The 16579-nt window shown below is 42.0% G+C and overlaps 1 protein-coding gene and 1 long non-coding RNA gene across 3 annotated transcripts in view; one reads left to right on the top strand and one right to left on the bottom strand.

Moving 5' to 3' along the window:
• The window catches only part of ACOT12 (acyl-CoA thioesterase 12), a 125790-nt gene that overhangs the window by 31843 nt on the left and 77368 nt on the right, over positions 1-16579 (bottom strand). For both annotated transcript variants that reach the window (XM_029574048.1, XM_029574055.1), the window contains exons 7-8: positions 10339-10458; positions 8753-8903 (exon numbers count right to left, since the gene is read on the bottom strand). In XM_029574048.1, the coding sequence (XP_029429908.1) occupies positions 8753-8903; positions 10339-10458 (271 nt within the window). The remainder of the gene's footprint in view (positions 1-8752; positions 8904-10338; positions 10459-16579) is intronic.
• On the top strand, positions 8872-10605 carry LOC115074526. The gene is made up of 3 exons (XR_003852263.1): positions 8872-8997; positions 9642-9678; positions 10238-10605. It is a non-coding gene; the product is annotated as an uncharacterized LOC115074526 (long non-coding RNA).

Below are 16579 nucleotides of genomic sequence, written 5' to 3'. Positions count from 1 at the left end.
TCCAAGTCCAGTTTCTGCTCCTCAAGCTATCCAGGGCTGGAGATGATGAAAAAGCAGCGTTCACCCCCCACTGGAAACAAGGCATTCACAGGCATTGCACGATGATGACATCCAGGGTGCATCCAGGTCTTTGGGTTAGGAGTGAGTTGGGTGGTCACCAAGGGTGCCAGAAGACAAGAAGCTTCCTGGGCACCACTGGTATGGCTCAATGAGCTGGGCAGCAGCTGTGCTGTCTCTGGGCATGGACCCTGGTGCAGGAGAGGCAACTCAGGCAAATACCAGCTGCAGAGAGTCCACCTTCTTCAAAGCGCCAGCGTTTCCAGGACGGTGGTATTAAAACGGTCGCCAGCCTGCGCTCCTCTACACATTCATGGAAGCAGACTCAGGCACTACCCTTTACTGGAAGGAGCAGCCACATTCAAAGAAATGATCAGGGCATGAAAAGTGGGATGGTGTCTTCCAAACTATTGTGAGTCTGACCACCTGCAGGTACTGTGGGACACATTATTATACAGGGTGGCCCATGGAAAAGTAGCCCGCCTCCAATTTTGCTCTCAACTGTGGCTCTACGTAAGTTTGCTGAGTAGCAGGAGGGATTCCCTGTGGATATGCTGTTGGGTCCAAGTTTTTGAGTTGCTCTGTTGTGTGTGTGTGTGTGTGTGTGTGCATGTGTACAATTGACAGAAGTCAATATTCAGCTGGTTGTGTAGGTAAAATTTACTCAAACGTCATTGGGTAGTTTTACCTGGATATTAAGCGCATAGCCATGCCAGCTGAGCATCTGGTCTAAAGTAATCCATGAAATTTAGCCAGGAAGCAAGGGAAAAAATGTAAACCATAGCATTTGTCTGGCTATCTTTAAAAATTTGCTGGACAAACTCTTTGAATGTTCACATAAGAGTCATTCAGATTTTCCAACTGAACTAAACTCTTTAAATAAAATCTCCACATGAAAGTGAAAAAGCTGTTAAAATACAGTTATCTATTGTGGGGAGTTTTATGGTGAGATTTTTTCTTTTATTGTTTATTTGTAAGAAGCCCAGGAAAAGGATTGCTTGAAGCTCTAGGTTGGGGCGGCGGGATGGGGGGGAGAGAGGAGAATGGGGGTAGAGACTGGGAGCAGCAGGGACTGGGAGACTGGGTAGGGGGATTATGAGGGAAGAGGAGGGAAGAGGAGGGCGTGCAGAGAGTCAGAGAATGTGCAGGGAGAGCTCGGCCTTTGAGACCAAGCAGGGTCTGAGGTGGAGGGACTCAGTGATGGAGAGTGTTTGTGTGTGGGGGGGGGGGGTGTTAGATTGGCTGGGGGTACAAGTGGGTGATATGAGATGGGGCTGTGTGGGGGGGTCAATCTGGAAAAAAAATAAAAAGGGCCCCATCCACAAACATTTGCTCCAGCCCTGTAAGTAGTTAAAGAGGGTTTGATCCAGGACAGTAGGATCACTGAGGAGGAGTCTGCAGCCAGAGAGAGTGCCTGGAGGGAAGGGAAGTGGAGGAAGGAGGGAGAGAAGGTTTGGAGGGAGGGGAAGAGGGGAAAAGTGTGCCTGCAGGGAAGGAGAGAGGGAAGAGAATGGAAGGAGGGAAGAGGAAGGAGAAGAATGTCTGGCGAGATGGGGAGAAAATGCTGTGCGGGAGGGAATACAAAGGGAGAGAACGTCTGTTTATAATAGTGTTAAGACATACTAAGTCAGGAGTTGCCCATTCCGGTCCTCAAGGGCCACAAACAGGCCTAGCTTTCAGGGAAACCAAGGCATACAAATCAGTCTTGATCTTGACTACATATATGTAAACACATCTGATAAATATCCATTGTGACTACCCGGAAAACCAAACCTTTTTTTGTAATCCTCACTGAGATCTAGTGGATACTTTATACTAATATCCTAATGTGGTGTTACTGGCCACTAAATGGCATACTGGTAATGAGAGAGAATGGCACTTATCTGCAACACTGGAAATCTACCTCAAGAGAAGGTCAAATGGAGTACAGAGGTGTTCTGAAAGGGTCTTCTATACTTTAACATTAGGAACTTTCTGGAAAGGGAAGCTCACCAAAAGGACAAGAAGTATGAGAGCTACTACTTTGAGTGACAGCTTGGTTCATCCCCAAAAAGGGGATTGGGCTAAAGGGTTGAGTATAATATGTTTCTATGCAGCACAGGGAAGGAGATGGGAGATAGCTTTGGAGATGTTTTATGATGATGAGCAAAGCATCTGGGGTGCTTCCACCAGCCCTCAGGATGTCTGAGAAAAGTGAGGAGATTGAAAAAGTTGAAATTATGAGATAAGGAAAAGGAACTGTGTTGGAGGCCTGCTGGACCCAGGAGAAGAGCTGAGCCTGTATGGAGCTTCAGTGCAGGGCTGGGGAAATTGCAATCACTTAATGATCAAGTGATGAGTTGATATTGTGAGTACTGGACTTGCGCACAGAAACAGTGAGAAGGGACTGTGATCACAGAGTATCTGGGAGAGAGAAGAAAAGATGAGCTTTTCGCTGAAGTGGTATTTTGGTGATAGAATGAACTGTTTCTAATTTTATTGCTTAATATATTGGAGTTTGGACTGTAGTTTTGATCTGTGAACTGTTTTTCTGCAATTTTGCTGTACTGTTTTGTTTTTTTCCAGTAAACTATGCTTCTTTTGGAGCATAAGCCTGGTGTTCACAGTGGGGGGGGAGGGGGGTTTGGCAGGGGGAAGTGTCCTCTGCCTAGTTTGGGCCTTACAGCTTATCCTACCCCCACCCCATGGTCCCCAGAGAGACTGGACTTTCCCTCACTCTGAGCAAAACCAGTGCTCTCCAGGGCTGGGAAGGTGACCCTTGGTTGAGGAGAGGTTGCGCTAACATTCCTCAGGTCCCTAAGCCACTCCGGCTTTTTCATAAGAACCATAGATGCTGGCAGATAAGAATCTCTTGATCCACCCAGTCTACCCATTTGTGCCTACCTACTGTGCTCTCACAGGTCTTACTAGATCTGTGATCTTCTTCATCCCTCTGCCACTAAATTCGTATTTATTTATTTATTTATTTATTTATTTATTTATTTATTTATTTATTTAAATTCTTTTAATATACCGATGCTCAAGAACCAGGTCTTATCGTACCGGTTTACAATAAACTAGGGGGAACCAGTTAAACAATGAAAGCAAAAGTTACATTATAACAGGGAAAGTGGAACTAGGCTGTTAGAAAAAAAGGATAGGTTAAACAGTTTCTAACTGGAGAGCAGGGCATGTAAGCAGGAGCAAGTGCTTACATGGGAAGAATTATATACAAATTTACATAGTGTATTATGATTAAGCAAGTTGTATGAATGTGCAGTTAGCCGAAATACAGTTCCTTTGAGTTCCGGAAAGGGACGCAACCGTGGGGTAAGTGACTGTGTGGGTGACCCTGAGGCTTCTTCAAGGGTATGCTTGGGCGAACAGTCAAGTTTTTAATTTTTTTCTGAAAGTGATATGGCAATGTTCCTAGCGGAGATCTGGCGGGAGAGAGTTCCAGTGATGCGGACCAGCAATTGATAGTGCTCGTTTTTCAATCGTGTTGTGAAGAACGGATTTTTGGGGGGGAACCTGGAGGGAATCTCTGTATGCAGATCTGGTGGGTCTTGCAGAGGAGTGTGGTTTGAGGGGTATGGTAAGTTGGAGCGAGGATTCCTGAAATAAGGTTTTGTGGATAATAGTAAGTGTCTTGAAGAGAATTCTGTGGCGAATGGGTAGCCAGTGAAGTATTTTTAGAATCGGGGTGATGTGGTCCATGTGGCGAGAGTTTGTGAGGATCCTGGCTGCAGCGTTTTGCAGCATTTGAAGAGGTTTGGTAGAAGAGGCCGGGAGACCAAGCAACAGCGCATTACAATAATCAATCTTTGAGAATAGTATGGCTTGAAGGACCGAACGGTAGTCGTGGAGGTGTAGGAGAGGTCTTAACTGTTTTAATACCTGTAGTTTGTAAAAGCCTTCTTTGGTGGTGTTGTTGATGAATTTTTTAAAGTTCATTCTGGAATCTAGGAAGGCCCCAAGGTCTCTCACTTGGTTTACTAGAGGTGTGTTAGTATTGAAGGTTAGCGGGGTATTATCATTAGGGGAAATGACTAGCAGTTCGGTCTTGGACGTATTGAGAACGAGGCAGAGACTTGTGAGAAGGAGGTTGATGGCGTGGAGGCAGCTATTCCAGTAGTTTAGAGTGTCGGAGACAGGTTCCTTGATGGGGATTAGGATCTGCACGTCGTCCGCATAGATGAAGTATGTGAGGTTGAGATTATTGAGGAGTTGGCATAGGGGGAGAAGATATATGTTGAATAGGGTCGGCGAGAGTGAAGAACCCCGGGGAACTCCTTGTTTGGCAGCTACCGGGTGAGACTCTTTGTTGATTATTTTTAATTTATAGTATCTGTTGCTTAGAAAGGATTTTAACCAGAGGAGTGCAACACCTGAGATGCCTATTTCCATCAGACGGTTGATGAGGATTGTGTGGTTGACTGTGTCAAACGCTGCCGAGATGTCTAGCAGTTATAATCTAGCCATATAATAAGTTATGCGGCTAGAATGTAGCCACATAAATTGGGGTTGGCTGGAGACAGCCAAAAGGCATTTCCAGGATGAGCAGAGTTAACCACATAAGTTATTCAGAGTTAGCCACTTAACGTATGTGGCTAACTCTGGTTAGCCGTGCTGCTGAATATCCAAGTTAAGATAGCCAGATAGTTGTTAATATTAAATGGCATGATTGGGGAGAGTCCAAGATGACATCCTAATCAGCAGTAGTGAAGTTCGGCACCCTGAATTTTTTTATTTTCATGAGGTGGTTACTTACCTCTTTGAATTCCTGCCAGCCCACATCCCACTGGTTGATTCTTTCTTCAGGCCCTGACTTGCTGTCAGGGAAACCACCATGCAGGTGGGGGCCATGACGCCAAAGGAGGAGAGATCAATGTCATCAGCTTCATTGATCCCCCATGGGCCTGAGCAGTTGACATTACCTCAAGGGTTTCTCTGGCTTTCCACAGTTTTATTTCCATCTGTGTTGCTGAAGCTGTTGATTCTGTTGGCAGGTGGAGATGGAGAGATCTTGCGATGGATAGTTTGCAGCTTTCCCATTTATTTATTTTATTTATTTATGTTCTTTTTTATACCGAAATATAGCTGAGTGCCTTCATTCCGGTTTATAGTGTAACAAATTATTACATTGAACAGATATAAATTATAAATTATGATACAATGTAAATAGTAAAGTAAAATAAATATATAACATCTCAGCAACAGCAGAGTATAACATGTTATGATGAGACAATATAGGTTTAATTTTGCATAAACTTATTGAACAGGAGTATTAGGGTTCAAGATGAAGTAAGAAATTGGTAAATATAGATCATATCATTCTGTGTATGATTGTCTAAACAACCATGTTTTTAGTTCTTTTTTGAAATTTTTGGAATCTTTGATGGAACTTAGGTATTCTGGGATAGAGTTCCATTCTTTTGGTCCAGCTATAGAGAAGGCTCTTCCCATCACCATTTGGAGGAGGATTTAAGTTTAAGGGAGCAAATAATTGGCTTGTTAGTGAAGCATTGTGACCCTAAGGGAGCCCTTCAGGTGAATTTGTCTTCATCGTCTTCAGAGAGATATCTCTCATACTGTGGAAAAATTTCCACTTAGGGCCTACTTCTTTAGAAGCAACTTTACAGGCCTCAGCTGAAGTTTCCCTGAGGACCTTTGGTGCATGATGGCCAGCATTGCAAGCAATCCAGCTGGCTGTGTCTCTCAGCTATGCAAGTTTACTGTGGATTAGGGGTGTGCATTCGTTTCCTACATATTTGTAATCCGCAACGTATAGGGCCATATTCGTTGTATTCGTGGGGAAGTGAAATGTATCGCGATTCCCCACGAATACAATAAATCTTCACTGAATTATTCAGCCTTCTAAAGGAGCCAATTTAAACAAACCCCCCACCCTCCTGACCCCCCAAGACTTACCAAAACTCCCTGGTGGTCCAACGGGAGGTCCGAGAGCCATCTCCTGCACTCACACCCTCGGCTGCCAGTATTCAAAATGGCACCGATAGCCTTTGACCTACTATGTCACAGGGGTTACCGGTGCCATTGGTCAGCCCCTGTCACATGGTAGGAGCAATGGATGGCCGGCGCAATCTTGTGCTCCTACCATGTGTCAGGAGCTGACCAATGGCACCGGTAGCCTCTGTGACATAGTAAGGGCAAAGGCTATTGGCGCCATTTTGATTACTGGCAGCCGACGGCCCGAGTGCAGGAGATCACTCTCGGATCCCCGCTGGACCACCAGTGACTTTTGGCAAGTCTTTGGGGACCCTCCTGACCCCCACAAGACTTGCCAAAAGTCCAGCGGGGTCCGGGAGCGACCTCCTGCACTTGGGCCGTCGGCTGCCAGTATTCAAAATGGCGCCGATAGCCTTTGCCCTCACTATGTCACAGGGGCTACCGGTGCCATTGGTCGGCCCCTGTGACATAATGAGGGCAAAGGCTATTGGCGCCATTTTGATTACTGGCAGCTGACTGCCCTAGTGCAGGAGATCGCTCCCGCACCCCTGCTGGACCACAAGGGACTTTTGGGAAGTCTTGTGGGGGTCAGGAAGGTCCCCCAAGACTTTCCAAAAGTCCCTGGTGGTCCAGCGGGGGTCCAGGAATGGATGGCCAGCGCCATCTTGTGCTCCTACCATGTGACAGGGGCTGACCAATGGCACCGGTAGCCCCTGTGACATAGAAGGTCAAAGGCTATTGGCACCATTTTGAATACCAGCAGCCGAGGGTGTGAGTGCAGGAGATGCCTCCCGGACCCCCTGCTGGACCACCAGGGAGTTTTGGTAAGTCTTGGGGGGGTCAGGAGGGTGGAGGGTTGTACTTAATTCAATTTTAGCCGGGAAACGAATAAGAATTAACGCATGTACGTATCGGGGGCCCCCCTTGCCGAATGCAATGTATCTGCCCCTGATGAATACGAATCCCGAATGCAACGTATGGCGTCTCTCTGCACATCCCTACTGTGGATGCAGAGCTTAAGTTTGCTTATCATGATCAAGACATAAAGGAATGTAATTGTAAAACAGGAATTCCAGAAACAGATCTCTGGGTTACAAGGTACCAAGGCGACCTTAGTGAAATATATTGCCTCTTTAAGGAGTAAGGTGGATTTTCTTGAAGACATGATGTGGTATAGAAATATTTGGATTATTAATGCTCCAAAGGTTAGACTGTTTGTATCCTATCAGCTACTGAAGAAATATTTTTTGCACATATTTATATTTTCCCCTGATGTGCTACCACCAGTCTCATGAGTGTTTTACCTTCCTGTTTCTAAATCAATACAGCAAGAAAAAGAAGAGGAGATGGTGAATGTTTTGATACCTAAAATCTGACTGATTTATTGGAATCATCTTTGGACAAGGTTAAAACTAGAGCAACATTAAAACTTTCTTTTGCTATGGACCTGGATAGGGATTTGGTCTTGCAAACAAACCTTTTATGGGACCAAGTTGTTTGGATATATCCAGATCTCTCTAAGGGCACTTAGAGTGTCAGGAAAAAAAATGTAATGCCTTGTCTCAGCAGGTTTTAGATGTGGGAGATACCTTTTTCCATAAATTTCCATGTAAACATAGTGTGGTACACCAGGGGAATACCTTTAAATACAAGAAGGTCCAGATTCTGATGCTATCTGGCTGAACAAGTTAGCCAGATCAACATATCTGGCTAATTTGTTCAAGATATTCAGTGGCATGGCTGCACCACTGAATAAACCCGGATAACTAAGAGTTAGCCAGATAAATCTATCTGGCTAATTTTAGACATGCTCAATAGCAGGTCTAACTTATCCAGCTAACTTTGCTGGATAGCAGCTGAATATTTCTATTTATCCAGCTAACCCCGGGAATGATAAGTCGTGAAAAAAAAAGAGGCAGGGGGGCAATAGTGAGCTGGTGGCCGCATCGCGGTGGTGCAGTTTTGCCCGCCGCGGTCGCGGGCGTGCTGCATACTATCGCCCCCGTAGCGCCAATGGAAAAGCTGTAGATAATTCCGGTGCTACTGCTGGAGATAATGTGTAAAACATTATCGCCCGCAGCGGTACCAGCCTCAACATTTTTTAACCCTGCCCTACCCCTCCCCTTTCCCTCATTTAAATGTTACCATCACGATGCAGTAGTTACCGCGTGTGTTAAGGCGTCATTGCATGCGATAGCAGCCCATCACATTTTGATAAATGACCCTGTAAGTTAGACAGATAAGTAGCTCCTCCCCAGAATGCCCCCAGTTATCTGGCTAAATGGCTGCTGAGTGTGGCTGATTATTAAAACCATGCTATTTAGCAGGATAAGTTTGAACTTATCTGGCTAAGTGTTGCTGAATATTGGTCCAACGATTACTAAAACTATTTAAACTCTTTCCACCTAGATGAGGAATTTATCTACTTTCACTGCTTCCTTAAGAAAAGCTGCTGGCCTTTTAAAAAATTATTTCTTTCTATTGTTGGGTATTTCAATTGGGCACTTAATTTTGGACTTTGGATCTATTATGTATAATATTATTAATTCTTTATTTGTGTTTTTTTCTTTTTCTTATCTTATGGATTGATGAGTTTCCTTTGCATGATATGTATTTCATGTAAGTGTAAAACAGCGTAAAATTATTTTAAAAATTGCATGGCTGGATTAGATGTTAGGTCAAATTTTGTGCAGAAAGACTACTAATATGCAATCTCACAATTTATCTGTCATAAGCAATGGCTGACCTTTGTTGTAGGCTTTACTCTGGGAAACAATATGCGCTCCTCCTGGTCATTGATAGCATCATAAATAAGAAAGGCACTATTAATATGTCGTCCTTTGCCGTGGGTCCATTCTTCACAGTTATATGCCTCAACTCGAACCCCAACCTCCACACTGCAAGAAGGAAATCAGCATTATTTTTGCCTTCATGCACTAAATTATTGTCCACAGTGCTGCAACAGGAAAGAAAAGAAATGCAACAGAAAATGTAAGTTACATCAGGAAAAAGAACAGAATAATACGAGTCCAGCATAATTATGGCTTAAACAACAAAGGTGCCAAAACCTTATTTTAAAATATGTACAATATATGTTACCACTTTTTAAATATGTTCTCTCTTTCCTTATTGGAAGAACTTAAACTTGGCTCTTTTTAGGCTGTTATACCTTATACAAATAAGCCAAGCATGCTCTATTACTTAATGTCTTCTTAAATAGATAATTAGGAGTTTCAAATGCTCATGTACTGTAGCATCATTTAAGGATTGTCCAATAAAAGGCACCACAATCTATGAAAATTCTTTCATTTATTTGGAAAAAAAAACCCAAACAAAGCCTGCTTTGGCATCCATGCACCAAAACTTTCTGGTAATGAAAATGTACAAATATGTTGTCAACTCCTCTCCAGCAAACATACTGCATACTTACTAGCAGCTCATTTATGTGCATGCACTGTGACTTGGAAAAATTTGCAACTCTTATAGTGTTAGAGCCAAAATAAAAGTTATTATTTTGGTACTTTTCCAATTGAAAAATTGATTTGCATAATGTGAAATGCTTAAAAACGATTAACTTTTAATCCTAAAGATATTCTTTATTACTTTTTTTTTCCTTTCTCCTTTTGACTTTCCAGCTAAGTTGGAGCCAGACTCTGCCCAGGATGATGCACAGTGAGTCTTTATTTTCAAGTACCCCAGAATACCCCCTCATTTTAACCTTCGCCATAGAGCTGGTCCTTCCTTTCTCTTTTAAGCATCCTTTTATTTATTAAAGTATTACTTTGTCCTTATTGAAGGAGTACTTTTTAAATCTGTAATTGCACTTTGTATGTGTTTTTCTTATTTTTTTCAAATTGTTTTTGCTCATCAAAGAAGGACGATAGCAGACAGATTTCCTATTTTCTATTTCTGCATTATTACGTTTGTGGCAATTTTCCCAAGTCAGAGGTCTGAATTTAGTTTAAAAGCCTCTGATTTGTCACAGATATACCATCTAACCTTCATATTTGACTGTGTGCACTTGATCAGCATTAGGTATTTAATCAGACTTGTTCGAATTTAGAATATTTGCACACTTACAAAATTGGATAAGCAGAAACCCTCATGTCAACCATGTGCCCCGGTGCATTCTAACCCTGCATGCTTTCTAATTAAATATTGTGCCATTGGGAGTTTGTGTTCTGTTTTGTTTTCTAGCTAACTATTCTGTAATTTTGTTGCTGTCAATCAGAGCATCTTCTGCCACCAGATCCATGGACCTACCAGAGTATCATCCTCCTATTGGATGAACCACCTCTCCCTGAAAGAAAGAGCAAGAGGCAAGTTGCTTACTTCTTTTGAAATGTGTTGTTTACTATGGCATTGAAGACAAGGCGATCGCCAACAGTGGAAGGCCCTCTGAACTTAAACATGTCGACTGACTTCAGGGTTGGATAAGCACGACAAAGACGGCTGTATACAGAAAGAAAAAAAAAAACAGGGAAGTGATAAAACTGTGTGAGTTCTTGCTTTTGTTAGGGCTTGATAGGAGCAGAGCTATGGTACTGAGCACAACTACGAGAAAGAAATGTCCAGTCGAAGAGGCTGATGTGCCAACAGTAGAAAATTGCACAAAAGCTGCTCCCCGTGTAAAAGGGAAATAGTACCCATTGTTTACAATAATGCACACTATTTTCCTTTTTAGGGCACAAAAATAAACTATTTGCTTCACAAATAGCAATTTTTTTACGTGTACTATTGTGTGTGCAAAGTTTTATTTCAATTAATAATGAATCGCTGCAAAGCACAATTATACAAAGCAGCCCATCAAAACCACATGCAAAAAATAGCCTCGCAAGTGTGATTTTGCAAATATTTCAACTGAAATTTTTGCGAAAAAGTTCATACAAAACAATGCATTTGGTTTTCCTTCTGGGCTCATTTGCAATGGAAGTCCTGGAAGCAAAGTAGTGTATGCAAAAAACTAAATAGTGTGCGCAGTTTTGTGCTGATCAGTACATGAGATTCAAAGGATGTTGCTAAGTTCACCATCTAAATAAAGAAAAAGTAGTAGCTTTGCTAATAAAATAAACAATTGTTTAAGAAGACTCTTGCATGACCATTCCTTGATGTTTCCAGTTTATTTGCTAGTTGTGGATCAATGCAAATGTTCTGATTTTTCATATTAAAGCTGGTGTACACCCTCACCTGCTAAAATGGGTCAGGCAGCTGCCTGCAAACAGTTCTTTTTTTATTTTTATTTTTTTAAATAAATTATTCTTTATTGAAATTCTTCAAAATAATACAAGCATTATTAAAGAAATTATGGGTTAAACACAATAACCAGAAATCACATTTCATTCAAAAAGCAAACTTCCCATACCAAGTCCACATAAAGGGGAGATATAATCAACAAGAAATAATATCTCTAAGCACAGAGAAAAGGAAGAGTTTTGGGTCAGTATATTTTACACCCAGTAAACCACCTTATTAAATATCTACTAAACCCACTCCTCAGACTGTTCAGCTCTTATGGGAGATAAATGCTTCCAAATGCAGCGAGACATAAAATACAAATGTGTTATTCTGAAAAGAAACTAAACATTTTCAAGGAAATTTAAGGAAGAAGGTGACCCCAATGGACCACACCCTCTGTTTCAAGGAAAGAGAATGTTTCCTTTTTACTTGTGTCTCATCAGGAAAAACTTGTATTTTATTACCACAGAAGGAAAAATTCTTATTCTGGCAATACTTCTGAAATACAGCTTTTCTATGCTTTTCTAAGCTGAAAACAACAATTAAAATGGCCCTGGTAGGCACTATATCAATAGAAGCTTTTAAGAATGTTGATATATTTGGACTTTCATGCCTAGGAGATGATATCCTTCCACATTTACCCCTCTCTACCTAGGTAAATAATATATTTTTGAAAAAGAAGGAATTTGATCCTCCAAGAAGATTAAAATCGCCATATTTTCTAAATATTTCAAAAGGTAACTGGAAAATTTAAGAACCTTAATTTGTTTAACCACATAGCATTTCTAAACCTTCTAAATGATTATGAACAATCAAATTATTTTTCATAGAGGAGAGTCCTGCATTTTGCACAGATGTTAAAGTTGCATTTATAGTAGAAATAGTGCTTCCCAATGAGCTCAGGCAATTATCCTGTTCCTCAAGTTTAGCTCTAATTTCAGCTAAGAAGTTTGAGAGCTGAGATACAGTCTGAGTTAACGTTTGATCCAATTTGGCCATCATTTTCAAAATATCCTTCAGTGTTACCTCATTGGGTTCTTCCATATTCTTAAAATTCCCCACAAAAGGGGCTATAATCATTGGCAACGAGACTTGATGAGAGATATCAGGTTGTGAAGCACTTAAGGTTTTGGGTCTAATCAAAGCGGCACTTAAATTGGGATCAATTTTTTCTCTGAATTGGAAGCAACATGATCAGATTCCTACAAGGTAGATTGCAAGGACTCATGAATTATGTTCAACCTAGAAGATTGAGGTGGTGGCAGAATAGGGCCTGGACTTAGAGAAACCTCTGCAGGAGAGGTTTCAATAGTACAGTCCATAATAGGCGACTCACCCAATCGTTGGACATGCACATCCATAGGATGAGCCCTGAAGCTGGAGAGGAAATTAAGATCTTGCTTTTCCTTTTCCTTCCCATTTGAAATTAAGGGGCGTGCCCTGTTGGCGAATGGCTTCAGCAGTGCACCACAGCCGCGCGCCACTGCCACCTTGATTGAATACCTGCAAGTAGCTCAGGCTGATGATGACACTGAAAGTGGGAGAGGGAATCCCGGAGCAAAGCGCTGCTCAGATAACAAGCGAGCAACTCAGATCTTCTCTCCGGGCCAGTCTCAAATGCTCCTCCTGCCCTCACAGCCTGGTACTCCCCCCTGTAATCAGTTCTAATGGGAAAAAACTATGAGATTTGCCTCCAGTTTTCCACGGGGAAATACCCAATTGTCTACCACTTTCTCATGCCACGCCTTCTAATCAGAGATTTCATTGGGTGTTGTTCACATCTTATGAGTTTGAGGTCAGGCCACGGACTTTGCGATGGCTTCAACCTAGGCTTCTATGTCATTAGGTTTTTCATAAATATTTATGCAAATTATGCCATATGATGTGAGCAAGAGAGGTACTATACCATGACTCAGAACCACTATCAGTCTATTCTGATGACTCAGCCCCTTCCATCTTTGACACAAATAGAACAATATTGTAAATTAAAATAATAATCTTCATTAACAGGAATGTGACTGAATTTGCAGATCCACTCATAGTCACATGTTACAATCACCAAAGTTTATTACATTGGTATATATGCTTATAGCTACAGTAAAACATTGCTAATAATGATGGATTGTGTCTTCATGGCGATCATACTGGAAAAGTACTATTAAAACCTTTAGGGGTTGTAGCAACATAGCAGGAATGGACAGGTCTGATCATATGGCAATGGTTATGGTTACTGCTCAATTTGCCCTCACATTTTTCCCCAGAGGTGATTAACACTTGAGAAATCCATCTTACAGAACCTAAATTTATTCAGCTACTTCTTTTTCTCCTGCTCTCCCTCCAATCCTGTTCCCATAACAACACTAGCTTGTAGCTTCAAAAGGAAAGATCCTGCTTGCAAGCTTCTTGAGAAAAGAATTGTGGTAATGCCAAGTCCTGAACCCAACAACACTGCCCCAGTTTCCCTGTGAAGACAGCATTGTGCCTTGAATGCTTAGCTCTTCATCAGTCAATAGCTGTGCCATGCCAAAAACACATCATTTTAGGGGATTGAAGCTATCTGATTTCACGTTATTCTTTCCAGTTCAAAACTCCCTGGAGAAGCAATTAGGTTGTCATCCTTCATTTTATACAGGTGAAACAAGTACCGGCCGCTCTATGTCCTGGTAGGCAAAGGCTTTTCTTAACATTTTCATAAAATAGAATCTATTTAAAAACTTACAGTAAGGATGGAAAAGGTCTGCAGATTCAAAAACTGAGGGGGGTCAGAGTTAAATTTTCAACAAACAGCCTGTAAATCAGTTTGCATAATTTTGAAATAGTGTATTTACTTCTTAAGGCTTTGGCTTATTACAACCTCAGGAAGCAGAAAAAAACACAGAAAAAAAACCCCCATGCAAACAAAGAAGGGCACAAAAACCTGCTGGACAAATTCTATCCAAAAGGGTAACGTTTAAAGAATAGGTGAAAGCACTGCGCTGCTTTTTGTGCCACTTGTCACGTGCACAAAATGTTCCTTTACAGAACTGCAGGAAATGTAAGCCTTGGTAATTTGATACCGGCACATGGATGCACATGTATACATGATTTTCGGCTCGCATCAAAGGACGCGGCCATTTTATGACATCCGCAGATATATGCTCGCACGGTATAAAACAGGCTGTACACGTGCACATGTGCACATAGTTTTTTATGCACGCGCCCAGGTGTGCTCAAATGCTGCCTCTACCACGTAAGTGAGGGGGATTTTAGTAGACATGCACGCTGATGCAATCACCAGTTTCCCCAGTTCATTCCCAGTTTGCCCAGGTAAAGGCCAGGACTTCCTAATTCCCCTAGTTAAATAGCCTCCCTTTTACCCTGTTAGCACCAACCCTTAAAACCCTGCTGACTAGCCTAGATTTTTTTATTTTATTACTTACACGCCATCCATGGCAGTAGTACAGTTGCAGGGCAGGGGACCCCGGCGCATGCTTGGGTGGAGAAATACTTACGCACACATTTCATGTTAAAGCCCTGGAATGCCCATGTCCTGCCCTTCCCCACCCAGACCCTGCTTAGGCCCCACCCCTTTTTTTGGGCTCTCTCACTTGTGTGGGTACTGGGAGATACCCGGGTACACAGGCACCTTTTAAAATCCACGCTGCCTGCACCGGCTGGACATACTCACGTATCTCTCAGCTTTGGCATGCGCCGGGCTTTTAAAATTCACCTACTTCAGAATTGTGCATAAAAAACTGACAATTTTTTTCTGCACTGTTGTTTGCCCCAAAAATCTAAAAGAAGAGACACATATTGGATACTTCAGAGTGCTCAAACAACTATGCCTAGTCCTAATGTTGTGAGGAAATTTTACAAAGAAGAGACTGGAATAGATACAGAGTTTAGCCGTATCCTTTAGGCAGTCAATATCATCATTGCAGCTAACGATGTCAACTCTTAACAGCGTCATCCTAAAGCCTGATGCATTTTTTGTGCACAGTAACTGAACTTACAAAAAAATTATTTTCAGTCTGTAAAACTGAGCAGATTTGATCATGTAAGTCCACCTAACGCAGGCCAATGATACATTGAGTTTTATCTTCAAAGCCTCAATCTGAAGGGAAACAAAATGGGATCTTAAAATGAGAATTTGGAGCCATCCCCATAGCTCAAACAGCGCTGCAGTATCTGGGTTTGGATCTTCTTTCTGGAAGGGCCGGTGTGCCTGGGTGGGCCGCAGGGTATAACATGCTCAAGCCTGGGAAGGAAGGGACTGTGGTTGCCATTCCAGTGGTAGCCCCTGCTGGCCAACCAGCAATGTTGAGGGTGTGACATCAAGAAGGCGTCCCTGCAGCACTTGTACTAGCGAGGGTTATTGGTAGCCCACTTAGATGCAGCAGAGACTATCAAGTGGCTAAAAGCAAGGACAAAGGGAATAATTTATAAAGGGAATTTGAAAATCTCTAATTGGCAAATCTTGCTATTACCAGCATTATTGTTTTGCCTCTTTTAAGCTTTTGGCTGTGTTTTGTTTTTTCTTGTTGTTTTTTTTTTGTTTTTTTTTTTTTTAAATCCTTGCTAATGAAGTTTTAAATGTTTTAGGGACACAATTAACATATTTTAATGGTCGCCATCTTTTCACAGCAGTGATGGAGCAGTTAAGATTTGAAAAATTTGAGCAGCACAGACTCATCAGTAGCTCAACAGATACTTGCTCAACAAGATGGGCAAAATCTGCTAATTTGCTTTGTAGATTTTCACTCCTGCACTCCTCTGAAAATAAACTCCTCATTTCAAATTCACATTTTATCAGCCCAAACAGCATCTCCTTAAAATGAGAATATTAAATTGGATGCCGTCCATAACTGCTGAGGGGTCCTGCTGACATTGGCGAGTTATGAAAGCAAAGCTTGAATGGTTATTCCCACTAGAATCCCAAGTTTGCCAATAAGAAACATATTACATGCCATTGTGGATCCCAAAGAATAGATCCAGTGATGTTGATGCCAGCCTCGGTAAAAGACAGAGACCCCCTTGTGAGTGTGTGGAGTCTTAGTTTGGTTTTGGAGGAAGAAGGAACGTTTTCTTTTAGCTCCTGTTTCTTTTCCTTTGGCTTTTGTGTTGAGGCAAGAAGAAGAACTCCTAGACCCTACTGGTGTCTAGGTCATGGGAGAAGGCTTAAGAAGCTGTGTTTTATTCCTTATTGCTCTGTTTTTGGGTTTGAGTGAAGGAAGCATTCAATCCATCATTCCTTCTATTTGGAGTTTGGTTGACCAGTCTTGTACTCCTGGATTATTCTGAACCTCTCCATCTGAGAGATTCAATCACCCATCCAAGGTTTAGCGGGGGGATTGGATAT

This window comes from Rhinatrema bivittatum, chromosome 1 (genome assembly GCF_901001135.1).
Source record: "Rhinatrema bivittatum chromosome 1, aRhiBiv1.1, whole genome shotgun sequence".
Taxonomy (NCBI): Eukaryota; Metazoa; Chordata; class Amphibia; order Gymnophiona; family Rhinatrematidae; genus Rhinatrema; species Rhinatrema bivittatum.
The sequence above is the reverse complement of the archived record's forward strand: the minus strand, read 5'-3'. Positions and strand labels throughout refer to the sequence as shown.